The 16,274-nt window shown below is 43.4% G+C and overlaps 1 protein-coding gene and 1 long non-coding RNA gene across 5 annotated transcripts in view; one reads left to right on the forward strand and one right to left on the reverse strand.

Annotated features, from left to right (window-relative positions):
* STK32B (serine/threonine kinase 32B) overlaps positions 1-16,274 on the reverse strand; it is a 440,365-nt gene that overhangs the window by 44,605 nt on the left and 379,486 nt on the right. For all 4 annotated transcript variants that reach the window (XM_055245661.1, XM_055245659.1, XM_055245660.2 and 1 more), the window contains one exon: positions 3,727-3,830. In XM_055245661.1, the coding sequence (XP_055101636.1) occupies positions 3,727-3,830 (104 nt within the window). The remainder of the gene's footprint in view (positions 1-3,726; positions 3,831-16,274) is intronic.
* LOC134732713 (uncharacterized) lies at positions 8,192-8,734 on the forward strand. Its single transcript, XR_010116141.1, has 3 exons — positions 8,192-8,234; positions 8,415-8,478; positions 8,633-8,734. It is a non-coding gene; the product is annotated as an uncharacterized lncRNA (long non-coding RNA).

The following is a 16,274-nucleotide window of genomic DNA, read 5'->3' on the forward strand; positions in this document are numbered from 1 at the left end:
CATTAGAGCTGTCTAAGAGTGAAAAAGATTCTTTCTGAAGGTATGGCACTCCCTGGATCCTGAGGATAATCAATGAACAGTTGGGTGCTCACCTGTCAGAGAGACTTTGAGGTTTGTTGGGACAATGGCTGGCTAAAGATCTGTCCATCTCTTCTCTGTGGATGTGGTGAGGGGAAGGGAGATCTCCTCATATCTCTTTCCATAATGTTCTCTGGAGAGGCAGTAGTCAGAGTGCCAGGGTGACTGGGGCACCAAAAGGAATTCTGACAAGTGGCACCTACTTGGGCCTTTTTCTTTCACTCAGCAGGCCTGCCAGGATAGCTCTCTTATCAAGAGCTAAGATTCTAGTTTGGCTCAGAGAGAAGTTGGATCCTACTTATGTCTCTTGTCTAGCCTACAAGCTCCAACCAAAAGCACAGGGTTCTCTGCATCAGTGATTCCCAATGTTTTTGGCACCAGGGACTGGTTTTGTGGAAGACATTTTTTCCATGGACTAGGGTTGCGGGGATGGTTTCAGGATGATCCAAGTGCATTACATTTATTGTATACTTTATTTCTATTATTATGATATTGTAATATATAATGAAATAATTATACAACTCACCATAATGTAGAATCAGTGGGAGCCCTGAGCTTGTTTTCCTACAACTAGGCAGTCGCATCTGGGGGTGATGGGAGACAGTGACAGATCATCAGGCATTAGATTCTCGTAAGGAGCATGCACCCTAGATCCCTCACATGCACAGTTCACAAGAGCTCCTATGAGAGTCTAATGCTACCGATGACCTGACAGGAGGTGGAGCTCAGGTGGTGATGTGAGTGACGGGGAGCAGCTCTAAATACAGATGAAGCTTCCCTGGCTCACTTGCCATTCACTTTCACCCCCGCTTTGCTGTGTGGCCAGTTCCTAACAGGCCACAGGCCGGTACCCAGCCCCAGGGGTTGGAGAACCCTGGTCTGCACTGTGGTCTCAAACCTGCCAATGGGACTTGGCCCCTCTGCTGTCCATAAAGAGTGATTGGCTCCTCATGAGGAGAAACAGCTGTTTTCCTGGGTCCCTGGCCAACAAGCCATATTAGTATCAATTTTGCACCCATTATTTTCAATGCGTTCCAACTTTAAGATTCTCAATATTGGGAATTCCCACTATGACCTTTTTATTTGAGACAGAGTCTTGCTCTGTCACACCCAGGCAGTGGCACCATCTTGGCTCACTGCAACCTCCACCTCCCGGGTTCAAGCGATTCTCCTGCCTCAAGCCTCTCGAGTAGCTGCGATTACAGGCACCCGTCACCATGCCAGGCTAATTTTTTTGTATTTTTAGTAGAGGTGGAGTTTCACCATATTGGCAAGGCTGGTCTCGAACTCTGACCTCAGGTGATCCGCCCTCCTCGGCCTCCCAAAGAACTGGGATTACAGATGTGAGTCACCGTGCCTAGCCTCCATTATGACTTTCTTTCCTCTTTTGGACGTAAGGAGCTCCCTGGATCCTACCCAAGGATGTTGTCACTGACATGACTGAGGAATTGCAAGGGGCGGGGGATAACTCCTAAATTTACATAGTCTATGGATAAATATGAGTGTTTTTCAGCATAGCTTTTTGACTAAATCAACTGTTTCCAGTATGAAAAACAGAGAATAAATTATTTGCATAAACCTGTTGTCCTTTGGGTCAAAGAAGAAGCCAGTCAAATATATCAGGGAGAAAGATTTACAGTAGTACATAACAGGTGGTGTTCTTTCATTCCATTACTTTGTCTCCATGCCAAAGGCCTGGATCCCCCATCATTTGCTTATTCCTCTTCCAAGAAGCATCGTCCTTGAAAATAGCATCTGGATCTTTCAGCAGAAAACTCAGAAGAATCAAAAAATAAAATAAAATAGTTTGTGAATCAGCAGGGACCACTCCATCCTTGGGGCTTTTTGCCAAGCTATCATCTTTGATTGCGCTGACCCATGAGGAATGACTGCCAATATCTTTTCTGTTGGCAGGAGCCCAGTCACGTTTAGGGCAACTGCTCGCCAAGGTCATTGCTGTGATTGATTACACAAGATTAACAGCCTCTGGCAGATGCCTGTGTGCTCTGGTTCCTATGACATCGTGGACTCTCATATTCCTCCTCTGAGCATATATATCAAAGGAAACAGCTGACAAGAAACGAACTGAGCAGGAACACCACACAGGCACCCATCTTACGCAGCCCCCCAGCAGCTCACAGGTAAACCTGCGGGACATTAATTCTTTTCATTCAGTGAACAAGCTCATATTTTCTTTGCATTCTAAGAATGCAATGTATAATAATTATGTTTTTGAGGAATTCAGGGGAAATAATTGAGATCAAGAGCAGAAAATTGTTGCGTAACTACGGGGTGACAAATAATACTTATTTGCACTCACAGTGTTCATGGTGTACAAACTGCTCTCATCACTCATTCATTCATTCATTCAACAAACATTCAGTCAACACCCATTATAACCATGCAATGGGACACCCACAATGAATAAGACACCATCATGCCCTCAAGGAAGGCACCTTCTATGGGCATGAATATGCACGTATGCAAATGACTGAAATAACTTAAAATTTTAGCCCGTGGGAGAATCTAGCTCTTTGCTTCTGTCAGCTCTGTGCTGGGCACTGGCGCTATGGAGTCAAGTCTCAGGCAAACCATGTCTCCCACAGTCCAGGAACCCAGGAATCCTAAAACTCCAGCTCCGCTAAATAGACAGAAAGGATCTTATTATCCGCATTCTACCAATGAGGAAACCATGGTCCTGAGACATGGTGAAGTGACATCCTTTTCAAACGATACTTGTGCAAAGAAATAACACCTCAAAATGAATTTTAGTCAAAATACTTTCTTTTTCTGAGACAAGGCCTCACTCTGTCACCTAGGCTAGAGTGCAGTGGCGCCATCATGGCTCCACTGCAGCCTTGACCTTCCAGGCTCAGGTGATTCTCCTGCCTCAGCCTCCCAAGTAGCTGAGACTACAGGCGAGTGACACCACGCTCGGCTATTTTTTTAAAATTATTATTATTTGTAGAGATGGAATCTCCCTATGTTTCCCAGGCTGGTCTCAAACTCCTGGGCTCAAGCAATCCTCCCACCTCAGCCTCCCAAAGTGCTGGGATTACAGTGCTGAGCCACTGGGCCCGGCCTAGACCTAATACTTTCTGCTCAAATAAAAATACGTGTCATTACAGCCGCCAAATGGCCCCATTAATCATCTTCAGCTTGTAAATTTAAATGCAGTAAAATACAAATACGTACTGAATGTCCCATTTTTATAGGACACTGAGTTACATATTCAGGGAAGATGTGAAACAAAGAGAAAAAAGAAGCATGATCTTCACCTTTAAAGATTTTCCACTCAGCTAGAAAATCAGACATGGAGACCTTGTGTTGTGGGTTCCAAGAGGACAGTGTTTGAAACCACGAGGCCAAGGCGTTTTGATGTTTGACTTGTCACTGAGCCACTGTGGGCCTTTGTGTAGGACCCTCCCCCACTGGATGCCTCTTTCCCATCTGTACAATGAGGGGGTTGGACCAGAAGCTCAGGGCGTTCATAGGTGGCACACAGGCATCAGGACTGAAACCTGGGGGGCGGTGACTCCACCAGTGCTCCTTCCTGCACCACATGCCCTGCCGACTCTGCCCGTCCAGGTACAACTTGAGCCCCCACTGCACAGCCCCTCGTGTGCACCGCACAGGTGCCTGTCTTACCCAGCCCCGCAGCAGCTCATAGGCTGTGACGCCCAGGGACCACCAGTCGACAGGGTACGAGTATCCCGGGCCTCCGTCCATGTACACCTGGAATACTTCTGGAGCTGCCAATGAGAGGACAAAGAGAACATCATCGTGTGTCCCACTTTATGGCCACCACCCCTTAGAGAGGGGACAAGGAGAGAAATAGAGCTTTTTTTTTTTTTTTTTTTGAGATAGAGTTTTGCTCTGTCGCCCAGGCTGGAACGTAGTGGCGCAATCTCGGCTCCTCTGCCTCCTGAGTTCAAGCGATTCTCCTTCCTCAGCCTCCCGAGTAGCTGAGATTACAGGCACCTGCCACCATGCCTGGCTAATTCTGATATTTTTAGTAGGGATGGGGTTTCACCTTGTTGGCCAGGCTGGTCTCAAACTCTTGACCTTAGGTGATCTGCCCACCTCAGCCTCCCAAAGTGCTGGGATTACAGGCGTGAGCCACCGCATCTGGTCAGAAATCTAGCTTTTTTGGACAGTAAAACCTGTACTTTTTTTACGATGCCATGTGGTTTTTATCCTCAGTAAGCCATGAGCTGTCTGAGAACAAGTTACAGGCATCACAGGAAGCACTGGCGTGACACTGCCGGGTGGAATGCAGATGGGACGCCCTGAGGGGGCGTGGAAGGGCCGTCCACTTGGCAAAAGGGAAGACATGCCCCTGGAGGGGGTGGGTTGTTGGAGCATGTTTGCTGGGAGAACGGGTGGAGTAAACCCAGAGTGAAGAAGAGGAACAGAGCCCTCAAGGGGTTGAGAACCTTGATAAATGGACACTTAGAGCTCTCTGTGCCTGGGGCCTGTCTCAGGGACAACTATATTTTAGCATAGGTAACATCTAACATGAAATACCCACAATGGGTAGATCCACAAGACAGAAAGCAGATTGGAGGTTGCTAGGGGCTGCGGGTGGGGAGCGGAGGGTGGGAGCACCTCCTTCATGGGTACCGGTTTTCCTTTGGGGTTGATGAAAACAAATGGGTTGGAACTAGACAGAGGTGGTGGTCACATAACATTGTGAATGTACTAAATGCTACTGAGTTATTCACTTTAAAATGGCTAATTTTATCTTATGTGAATTTCACCTCAATAGAAAAAGTACAGCGAAGGGGATGGAGGCCCAAGAGTGGTGGACCCTTATTCTTCAGGGTACTGCATTTGTCCTGGGGTCCTTGTCCTTGATTACTCTCCAAGGGGCTGAGTGGTGGGTTATCTCAGTGCCTCACCCCCGTCTCACTAGGCCAGGAGTGCATTGTAGGGTCTAATTGTCTATGTGGGCTTCCAGGAACATTTTGTGAAATGTTGATTATTTCTAGTAAATTAATTTGCAGGCATAATTCCATTTTACAGTTGTCAGGGCAGCCGAAATCTGCCCCGGAGAGCCACAACCTGTTGTGATTAAAGCTGTCTCAACTCAGTTTCTAGATGGGCATTCACTCGGCATGGAAAGAAGATCCAGGATGAGTTGACCTGGGGGCACTGGCTGGGCAGCTTCACACTTGAGTCTGACCAGCAGCCACATTCTAGCTGCCCCTTGGCGATATTCTCCATTTGCTTCACATTTTCTAAGTGCACTTTCACCCACGGGCTCTCCTTTCCTCTTCACAACAGCCTCCGGGGACATGTTTTACAGGGGAGGTTCAGAGAGGGCCAGCAGTATGAAGAGGTCACACAGCCAGGAAATGCAAAGCTGAGATGCACCTTACAGGTCTGCTGAATTCCTGTTTGAAGTAAGGTTCGTCCAATATTTCGTTCAGCACAAACTACATACTCAGTGCCACATGGTGGAATGGTGCACTTGGGAATTTGAGAACATGACCCTTAGATTATTTGGTCCTTACAAAGGAACTGACATTGTGCCCTGTGAAACAGGAAGACCGCTGGCGCTGCTGGAGTTACTTGTTAGTAATAAGCGACTTACCTTCTCTTTGCCTCAGCTGTGTAGAATATAGATAATAATAATAGTTTATTCATTGGGCTGTTGTGAGGATTAAGTAGATTAAATAAGATAGTTTATACCAAGAGTTTAGCAGGATGCCTGGCCCGTAGTGAGTGCTCCATGAACATTAGGCATTACTAACAGTCGAATCATCACTCCAACCTCTGCTTCCTCTGCCATGCTTGTTCTCCCCATCGTCCATCAGTTACCCAAACCAGAAATCTGGGAACCCTCCTAAATGCCATCCTCCTCAGCCTCATGAATGATCAGTCTCCAAATTCTGTGTGTTTTGTATTTTCAGCATCTTTTTGTCTGCCTCTTCCTATTGGTGATAGATCATCCTGACTCCAAAGTCAGTGATCACACTTGTTCATTAAGCATCGGATGAGTGAATATTTAATGCTTTCCTAGTACATGCTGGGCACTGAGCTGTGCTATTCCGAATCCCACCTGGATCCCACCACTGAGCCCGAAGCTGGGCTTCGGCCTACAGGGACTTCCTTCCCTGCATCAGAGTGTGTGCCTGTTCCTCTTCTCAGTCCTGAGGGCTTGAGAAAAAAGGAGTCCCGTCATGCTGGCCCAGCCCACAAGCTCCAATAGCGAAGGGTGCACCCAGCAGTGCAGAATGGCTGTGTGTGCTGAGGTGTTCCCCATCAATCCTTGTCATGCTGGCAGCCCCAAGTCCATTCAGAACTCAGGGTAGAAGCAGCAGCAGAGTGATCCTGTCCTAGCTGTCATGACCAGTCAAGTGACAAATGTCTGCAGTCCTAGAGAGGGTGACATTCCCTCCTCCTCCACACACTTGGAGCTGATGATAGAACACAACAATATTGATGTCATAATCCCTATGCCACCAAAATGATGTCATTGGCTGCTCAGAATCCCAGCACTTAGACGTGAGAGAACTACACAGGTTTAGAGCTGGAAGGACAGGTGTGAGCCACATATGTGAACAATAGCAAACGTGATTTGTCAGGTGCCACGTTAAGGATTATATGTGTATTACCTCTTTAATTCTCCCAACCACCCAACAGGATAAATGCTACGATGATCTTCATTTTTCTGATGAGGAGGCAGAGGCATTTGGAGGTGTAGTGGGCCGAATCATTGTCCCCTAAAAGCTATGTTCAAGTCCTAACTCCTGGGACCTGTGAATAGGGCCATATTTGAAAATAAGGTCTTTGTAAATGTAATCGAGTATCTCAAGATAAAATCATCCTGGATTTAGATTGGGCCCTAAATCCAACGACTGATGTCTTTGTAAGAGAAAGGAAAGATCTGAGACACAGAGAAGACAGCCATGTGAAGACAAAGGCAGATTGGAGAGATGTGGCCACAAGCCAAGGAAGGCCTGGAGCTACTTGGAAGCTGAAAAAGGCAGGAAGAATCCTCCCGTGGGGCCTTCCGAGGGCACATGGCCCTGCTGGCCCTTTGATATTGGATTTTCAGCCTCCACAACTGTGGGAAAATGAACTTTTATTGTTTCAGGCCACTCAGTTCGTAGTAATTTGTTTCGCAGCCACAAGAAATGAATACAAGGGGTAAGGAAATTGCCAAGGTCACCCAGCTACCACAGCAGAGCTGGGATTAGCACCTCTTGCTTTTCTGACTCCAGGGTCCTTTCCCCTGTACTGGGCAACTGCCAGGAGTAATTGCTCCTTCCTTCCCTCCCAGGGCCTGGTGCTCAGCCCAGTATACAGAAGGCACTTAATAAATGTGTGGACTGGCTCTTTCACCCTGATGCCATAGGGCTTGTCTGGCTCACTGATGTCTGCATCAGAGATGGAAACAGCTCACAGCATCTCGAGATGTCAACATCGTAGGGCTGAAGGGTCCCTTGAAACTCATCGTGTTCTCCACACCTCCTTGTTAGAATTGGACACTGGGCCCGAGGAAGAGGAGTGTCTTGCCTCAACCACCCAGTAGTACCTCTGAGGTCAAGTCTAGAATTCTTGGTCCTGACTCCTAGGTTCAGGGAATTCCCATGACTGTCACAGTGATATTCAGCTGCCAATTCTACATGATTCTACCTCCTAATAGCGTGTGTACCCTCCCTTCCTCACCTTTGCTCACATGCTGCTCATGTTCTGATGCTTGTTTTCCCTTCTAGTCCCCTAGGAGCAGCATAGCTTCCCAGCTGAGACTCCTCCAATCTGTCCTTCCCACTGCTGACCGGGGAGTCAGTTTTCTGACATGCCACAGATGATGGTATTCCCTGCTAAAAGATCTTCCCATCACGGTGGCTGTTTCATAAACTGTGTTCCTTGCAATGCCACTGGCTCCATGTCCTTCCAGCTCTAAATCTGTGTAGTTCTCTCGCATCTAAGTGCTGGGATTCTGAGCAGCCAATGACATCATTTTGGTGGCATAGGGATTATGACATCAATATTGCTGTGTTCTATCATCATCCTTAGAGCCTTTCGTGTGCTGATGTGCTTTGGTGATGTTCACAGGGGCCCAACTCAATAGCAGGCATGGCTTGGAAATGTATTTGACTTAATCCTTGAATCTTTCCTATTTTTAATTTTTGGTGGAACACAAGGTACTAGGGCTGGGGACCAGTCTGGCCCAGAGGGCAGTTCAAATCCACGGCCCAGCACTGAGGCCCCAAGCTGTCTTGTGCCACCCCTCTTGCCTATGGCCACCCTGGCTCCATGCTGCGTGCTGTTCCTGGAACACCCTGTCTCTGTCTCTGTTCCTGACACTCTTTCCCAACTCACAGAAGGTGCAGCCCTAGGTTTTCGTCCTCCAGGAACCTACCATGTGCCAGACAAGGCTCTTCACAGGTACAGTGGACTCCTCAGAATAGGTCTCTGCTATTATCACTTCCTTACCATCTCCCTTCTGCCCAGGCTAGACAGGGGCTTCCTCATTTCCCCTATACTCTTCATCTCCTCATGCATTTTTGCTTAGTTGTCTCCCTTTTCTGTTGACTCCAAGCTCCTTGAGGGCAGAGACTGTCTTGTTCTCTCTGATGCCTCATCCCCTGCCTGGTACCAAGAAGATATGCAGGAAAAATTTGTTAACTGACTAAATAAACGGTCATAATAAAAATAGCAAACACTTCTATTGCCCTTGTTGTGTGCCAAGCACTGTCTAAGCTCTTTACATCCTGCTAATTAAAACGGTTAATCTTTAAGGAGCATCTGCTCTGTGCAAAGTCTTGTTTTAAGAGTAGTGATTCATCTTCATAACATGGGCTTTGAGCTAGCTGTCAGGATTCTTGCAGAGGAACGAGCCAGTTGCTCTGAGATGACACAGAAAAGGCTGGGACTGAGGACCCCCCGGGGCACGTGTGTGATAAAGGCAGCTCTGGGGCAGCCCTGGCTCACCGGGGCAGCAAACAACAGATCAAGCAGATAATTGTGGTAGGCTGTGGCCATGCCCAGAAAGGTAGTCCAGGGTCCAAAGCCTAGTTACACCTGCTTAGATTATAAATGAATAAAATTCCCCAAGGCCTTCCATGAAACCACAACAACTAAAGCTTCTTCCAATGCTTTGGTAAGGGGAATGGCCAACCCTGAATCTATTTATCAGCCATTGGAAACACCAACTGTAACTGCCATCATGTCCACAGCATTTGTGCAGGGCTTTGTGGGGAACAGATGCCTCCACATGTCAGTCTTCCCATCCTTGAAGCACCATAGGCCATGGATGAAGAAGCTGAGGCCCACAGAGATTAGGGGGTATGTTCAGGGCCATGGAGATAATGAGTGAAGGAGCCCAGACCAGAATGTCAGTCTTATAACTTTAAGGCCAGGGCTCAATACAGCTGTTCCACTATTATTACGAATAGTGGCTTTATTGACAATGCCAATAGTTGCAATATTAATGTGGCCATTTATCGAGCCTACTATGTGCCAGAAGCTCTTCTTAATTCTTTACATATGCTATTCATGTCTTGGAAAAGCTAACGTTTAGAGAGCACTTCTAGATGCTAGGGACTGTGCTGAGTGTCTATGTGTTATCTTATGAGTGCCTATGTGTTATCTCACAAGGACATTGTCAGGTGGGTACTATCTCCATTTCGGGAAGCAAAGGCTTGGAGAGAGTAGGTACCACATCTGAGGTGACACAGCTACTAAGGCTTATTTGAACCCAGTTCCATTACCCAAGATCAACTAGAATGATGACAACCTAGTTCTGTCTCCTTCAGAGGCCATATATTTTCCAGCAATTATGCCATCTTTATAAACATGCTGAATATAAAAATCATATATCATATATATATACATGCACACATATAGCATATACTCTCTATGTTTTATATTCCAATATTTCCTGATGTTCATAAACACTCTTAGTTTTGGTTGCAATTGAATTAGTCATCTATTAGTTTTGGTTCCAATTGAATTAGTAGATAAAAGAAGGATAATAAATGTGGTTTCGCTATTAATAAAAATTATTTAAAATCCTCTTGAAACTGGATCTTGATTCACATTCCCTGACACTGCCTGCTTTCTTGCCCATTGTCTTTCACTGCATGGGGTGCATGGTGCATGCTCTATGGATTCTTGTGAGCCCAAAATACACTGGGCGGACACTGGGCACCAGGGAACTCTGGCTGCCCTGCAATGGCCTGGAAAGATCAGCCTCACCTCCTGCTAACCATCTCTACCAATGGTTGAGCAATTATGCCAATGAAAGTTTGAAATGAAAAGTGAGTTTTGATGCCAAGGAGCATTAGGGCATCGTATAATGGGCCTTCCAGAAAAGCAGGAACATGGGGCGTGAAATGAGAGATTGCCTTTCTTTCCCTCAGAAATGTAGATGTGTGTGTGGTGGGATTTGCCCCCTCACTAACCACACAGAGTTTACTTCCTCATTAGACTAAAAATATGAAAAGCATACAATCACCTCCTAAAGTATAATTATTAGCCTGCTGCAGTGAGCTCTGTGAATATTGCTGAAGGTTTTGATATTTGCAGTGGAGTGTGAAATGCTATTTAACATCTAGCTTGTGAGCTGACAGCCTTCCAGGATCTGTTTCCACAGGTGTTTGCTCTCTTCTTGACTGGGAACAAAGAATTACCAAATTTTGGCCTACAGGGGGCCTTCAGGTAATTTCCTTCCTCCCTTAAATGTTATAGACAAGGAGGCCAAGTCCGAATGGAGGAGTTAAATGACTTCTGGCCCAGCTGGGTCTAGAACCCAAGTCTCCTACCCACTGATACTTTCTTCAAGCAAAGACCATGTCTCCAGCTTGCACATCCTGGCTGGCAGGATGGCCAGATCTGGGTAGCTGACACCCACTGGACACTTACACCTACAGGTCCCAAGGGCACAACTCAACCTATCTGAAGCAAGCTTTCAAACTGCCCCTTCTTCTGGGTTCTCAATCTCAGCCACAAGGGTCTTTTCAGCAGCACAGTCAGAAACCTGGGAGTCAACTTCGACTCTAGGACTCTTTTAGCCTTTGTATTTGATCATTCGATTGGTCACCAAGACTTATTTTCCCTTCCAGAAACTTCCTCTCTATCCTCCTCTCTATCCTCTACTCTGGTCCTTTTTCATCGCTGTCTGGCCTCATTGTTGCTCCCTCAACCACTTGCCTGTCTGCAGCCTGGGGCTCTTCAATCCCAATTCCAACCGCCCCTGAGAGACTTGTAAGTAGTAGAATCAGTGAAACAGAGGGGTTACGAAAGTGGTAATTACTCAGGCCTACAACTGAACCTCAGCTCCCATGCTTACTGGCACAATGACCTTGGGTAAACTGCTTAACCTCTTATATGTACCTCAGTTTACTCATCTGTAAGAAGGAATGACAATGTCTGCTACAAAATCTTATTGTGAAGAGAAAACGGCTATGTATATCTTGATTAAGCACATAGTAAGTGCTCAATAAATGGTATCTAGTGTTATTGTTGTTATTATTCACATGTTCAAATACTTGCTCAAAATCATTCCAAGTTTCCTATTTACTATGAATAAAGTTCAAGCTTTTTAGCATGAAAACTTCCTAAAAACAGGCCCCAGGCACCATCATATTTGGCCACTATTCTTATTACACCCATTGTGCCAGCTTCAAAGAATAGGATATACTATATTTTGAATCATCAATGACTTTACCCTGCTTTTCATACTCACGAACTCCTATTCATACTTCATGACTCAGACCACATTTCACTATGGAATGTTCATCAAGTTCCTTGCTATTCCTGTTTCCCATCTTACCCTCTTCTCCTGGCAAACTACTAATACATCAGTCTATGGTCTAGATTCTTACTAAACCTTTGCTAGTTCCTTATAATGCTATATTTTAATTAATAGTTACATGTCCATCTCCCCCACTGGGTAGCTCTCTGAAGGCAGAAACATGACTAAGTCAGCTCCAGATTCAAAGGGATTAGCATGTAGCTGATCTAGAAGTAGATGCTTAATGCATCATAGTGGCAAAGGACTTAAGTCACAGAGTTCTGGCTTTGAGTTTCAATGGCTACCTTTGCTGGCTGTTTGTCACTGGGCAAGCATTTGAGTTTCAGATTCCATGGAATAATACTAGCCCTTACCCCATAATGAGACAACTTATGTGACGCATTTACTTCAGAGACTGACACAAAGTAAGTTCTCAACAGATGTGAGCTAGTTTTTGTTATAGTAATTCATTATTACTGAATGGACAATGAAATGAATGCATAAATGGAAGCCCAACTCATCAAGGTAATGATTCAAGAGCTCTGTCATAATTCATTGCATTAAAGTGTGCCGAGAAGCTGTGGAAAGAAGAGATAAGTAGCATGCCTGGCCTCTCTCTTAATCCTTTGGGGGGTAATTTATATTTCTTTGGCTCTTGGCTAGTCAAATGAACTCAGGTGTCACACGCTTACATATTAATTTGAGATAACATGAAACCACTGCATCAGTCTGATAATTTCTCTTTTTGGGGAGATGCTAGTAGCATTGCTAACAACAGAAAACTCATTTCACTAAAGTATGCAAGAAACTGCTCGCTGTTGACCATTAGTATTTCACAGTTATGCATAGGAAGAAGAGGAAAGAACATTTAATTGGCTAATGAGTAAATAGGTAAACTCTGATAAAGGGCAGAAATAAATGATGCACCAGTATCAGAAAGTTACTTCATGTTAAATGTGTCTGATTCAACTAGTAAATTAAAAAAAAAAAGGCTTTTGGAAGTTTTCATGGAGAAATGATGTTCTAACTGGAAGCACAGAATTAAAATCAGTGTATTTTACAGTCAATATGTGAAACTTGAGAAGAACTTCTAAATAGCATATGAGATGACAGAAAAGTTAGTTTATCCAGTACCACTCTCTTAAAGGATTCCAAATTCTCTATTTACCCAAGACAATTAATGTTCTTTAAAATTTTCCATTGAACTTGCTATAACAAACCAAAAGCTATAATGTAGCACACAGGTAATACATGATCTGGCCCTATACACTTCTCAAGGGTTATCTTTCTTGCTGACTTTGCTCAGGTCACACTAGTTTTCTTTTGGTTCCACGGGCCAAGCTTCTTTTGCCTCAGGGCCTTAGCAAATGCAGTTTCATTTCCCTGCCATGATCCTGGGATCAGACCATTAGTGGTTTCCTATTGCTGGGAGAAAGATAGGATCAATCTGAAATACCCCTAAGATCCTCAAGACCCATTGACACAGAACCTACCTAAGACAGACTGAACCAAAGCAGCAGAGAACATTTACTCTCCCCGCCCTCTGCCACATCAGCAAGTGTCAAGGAACTAGAAACAGAAGCCTATTGCTAGAGAACAGGAGCACAGAGAGAGACCCTATTTAAGGCACAGATTCACAGAGAAACCCTAAGTCGAAGGTGGAACAGGAACATTGAGGAAAACACTTTGGTAACCACACTGAAACCCAACTCTAAAGCTGGTATTTTGAAAATAACCACAGAACAACAAAATTCAAGTCAAGCTCAACTCCTAATTAGATTGACTCAATGCTACCTCCTCCTCCAAAGAAAACTAAATGCGTAGTAGTAGTAAAATAAACATGTCCATTTCCAGGCATAAACATTTTCCTTTGCATCATGCAAATATTTTAATAAAAAATTATCAGACACAAGACAAAAAAACAAAAACTCACTGAGAAGAGACAAAGAAATTAACAGAATCATACTCAGATATGAACTAGATGTCAGATCTAACAAACAAGGAATTTAAAACATTTCAAAGGCTCTAGTGGAAAGGTCGACAGCACGTGTTAACAGACGGGGATTTCAATAGAAAGATAGAAACTATAAAAGCAGATGAAAATGCTAAAAACAGACAAATGCCAAAACATAGTGCCAGAGATAAACAATGGTTCCAATAGGTTTATCAATAGACTTGAAGATAGGTCAAAAGAAATTGCCTGAAGCGAAACACTAAGAGACAACAGTGTGGTGGGGGATGGGGAGAAGAGGGCATGCAAATATTGTGAGGGAAAATATCAAACATCTCACTTTGGGTTTTGAAATCCCAGAAGCAGAGTAGAGAGAGAATGGGTCAAAAATATATATATTTGCAGAGATAATGACCAAGAATTTTCTAAATATGATGAGTAATCAAACCACATATCCAAAAAGCCCAGAAAACACCAACCAGAGTAAACATCAAAAAGAAAAAAAATCCAATGTGCCTTGGTGCATCATATCTAAAACAAAAAAGAGGGAGAAAATCTTGGAGTCAGCTGAAGGAAAAAAGCAGATTACCTACAGAGGAACAGGGATAGGAATTACAGCAGATTTGTTGTCAGGAATACTGCAGATCAGAAGCAATGGAGTGGCAATATTTAAGCGACTAAGGAAAAAAAAAACACCCTCTTAACCCAGAGTTCTGCATCCAATTAAAATATCTTGTAACAATATAAGGAAATAAAGATTCTTTTCCTTATATAAGCAAACCAAAAAAAGAAAGAATTCATTACCAGTAGATTTTAATAGTCAGAATTGTTAAAGGAAGTCCTCCAGGTAGAATGAATATAACAACAGCTAGAAAATTGAAGCTACACAAAGAAAGAATATGAAAATAGCAAAAAGAAGGTAAATGCAAAGTTTTTTTAAATTTTTAACCACTACAAATATAATTGACTAGTTGAAGCAAAAATAAATTCAATGACTTATATATTTATAGTAAAAAGAGATGAATAGAATGAATTTGGGTATAAGATTACACATGCTGTAACAGGTTTAAGGTATTTTTTGATTAATTGAAGATGTATATTATTTTTTAAAGAGGTATAAAAACTAAGCCAATGGAGAAGTTAAAGTGGAATCATAAGTAAGGATCAACTAATCCAAAATAAGGAAGAAAAATAGGAACAAAGACCAAATGAAACAAATACAAGAAAAGGCAAGATGATAGATTTAAATAACATTATCTCAATAATTATATCAAATATAAGTGGTCTAAATATCAATGAAAAGACAGATATTGTTAGACTGGATTTAAAAGACTGCCTACAAGAAATGTACTTTAAAAATAAAGACAAAGAGATAGGTTAGAAATGAAAGGATAGAAAAAGATATCATCAGCGATGTACTAGAGTAGGGTTATACTGGCTGACAGGAATATATTGTTAACGTCTCTTCCCAACTCTGTGTTTGATGATGTCTCATTGCTAACTTGAAATCAGCCATGGTGGAGTCCTTATATCATGGAAATCAAAATCTATAAATTAGGGGGATTTGTTTCTTCTTTACCAGAGAACTAGCTGTTAGACATTTACCAGCACACCACTGGATATGTCATGTAAACACTAACCAAAAGAAAGCTGAAGTGGCTGTATTAATATCAGGCAAAGCAGACTTTAGAACAAGGAATAAGAAGGACATTATATAATGATAAATGGGGCAATTTATCAAGAAAATGTAATGATCCTAAATGAAAAGCAAGGAAAAACAGAGAAATTTACAATCATAGCTGGGAATTCCAACACTCATATCTTAGTAATTGATAGAAGAAGTAGACAAAAAATCAACAAAAATATATACAAAACCTGAGCAATGTTATCAAACAACTTGACCTAATTGACATTTGTCTAGCAAAGAAGACAGTATTTTTGCAAGTTTGCATGTAATATTAACCAAGATAGATCATATCTAGACCATAAAATAAACTTCACCAGTTTTTAGAAAAGAAATCATACAAAATATTTTCTCTAATCATGACAGAATTAAACTGAACATCAATGAAAGATATATTAAAAATTCCCAACTATTGTTAGACAAATGTTTTTTGTTTGTTTGTTTTTTTGTTTTAGATGGAGTCTCACTCTGTCGCCCAGGCTAGAGTGCAGTGGCACTATCTCGGCTCACTGCAAGCTCCACCTCCCGGGTTCACGCCATTCTCCTGCCTCAGCCTCCTGAGTAGCTGGGACTACAGGCGCCCACCACCACGCCTGGCTAATTTTTTGTATTTTTTAGTAGAGATGGGGTTTCACCGTGTTAGCCAGGATGATCTCGATCTCCTGACCTCATGATCCACCCGCCTCAGCCTCCCAAACTGCTGGGATTACAGGCGTGAGCCACCGCGCCTGGCCTAGAAATGTTTTTAACTGAATGAAATTAAAAGCACAATATATCCAAATTTGTGGGATACAGCTGAAGCTGGACTTAAA

The sequence above is a fragment of the Symphalangus syndactylus genome, chromosome 16, assembly GCF_028878055.3.
Source record: "Symphalangus syndactylus isolate Jambi chromosome 16, NHGRI_mSymSyn1-v2.1_pri, whole genome shotgun sequence".
Taxonomy (NCBI): domain Eukaryota; kingdom Metazoa; phylum Chordata; class Mammalia; order Primates; family Hylobatidae; genus Symphalangus; species Symphalangus syndactylus.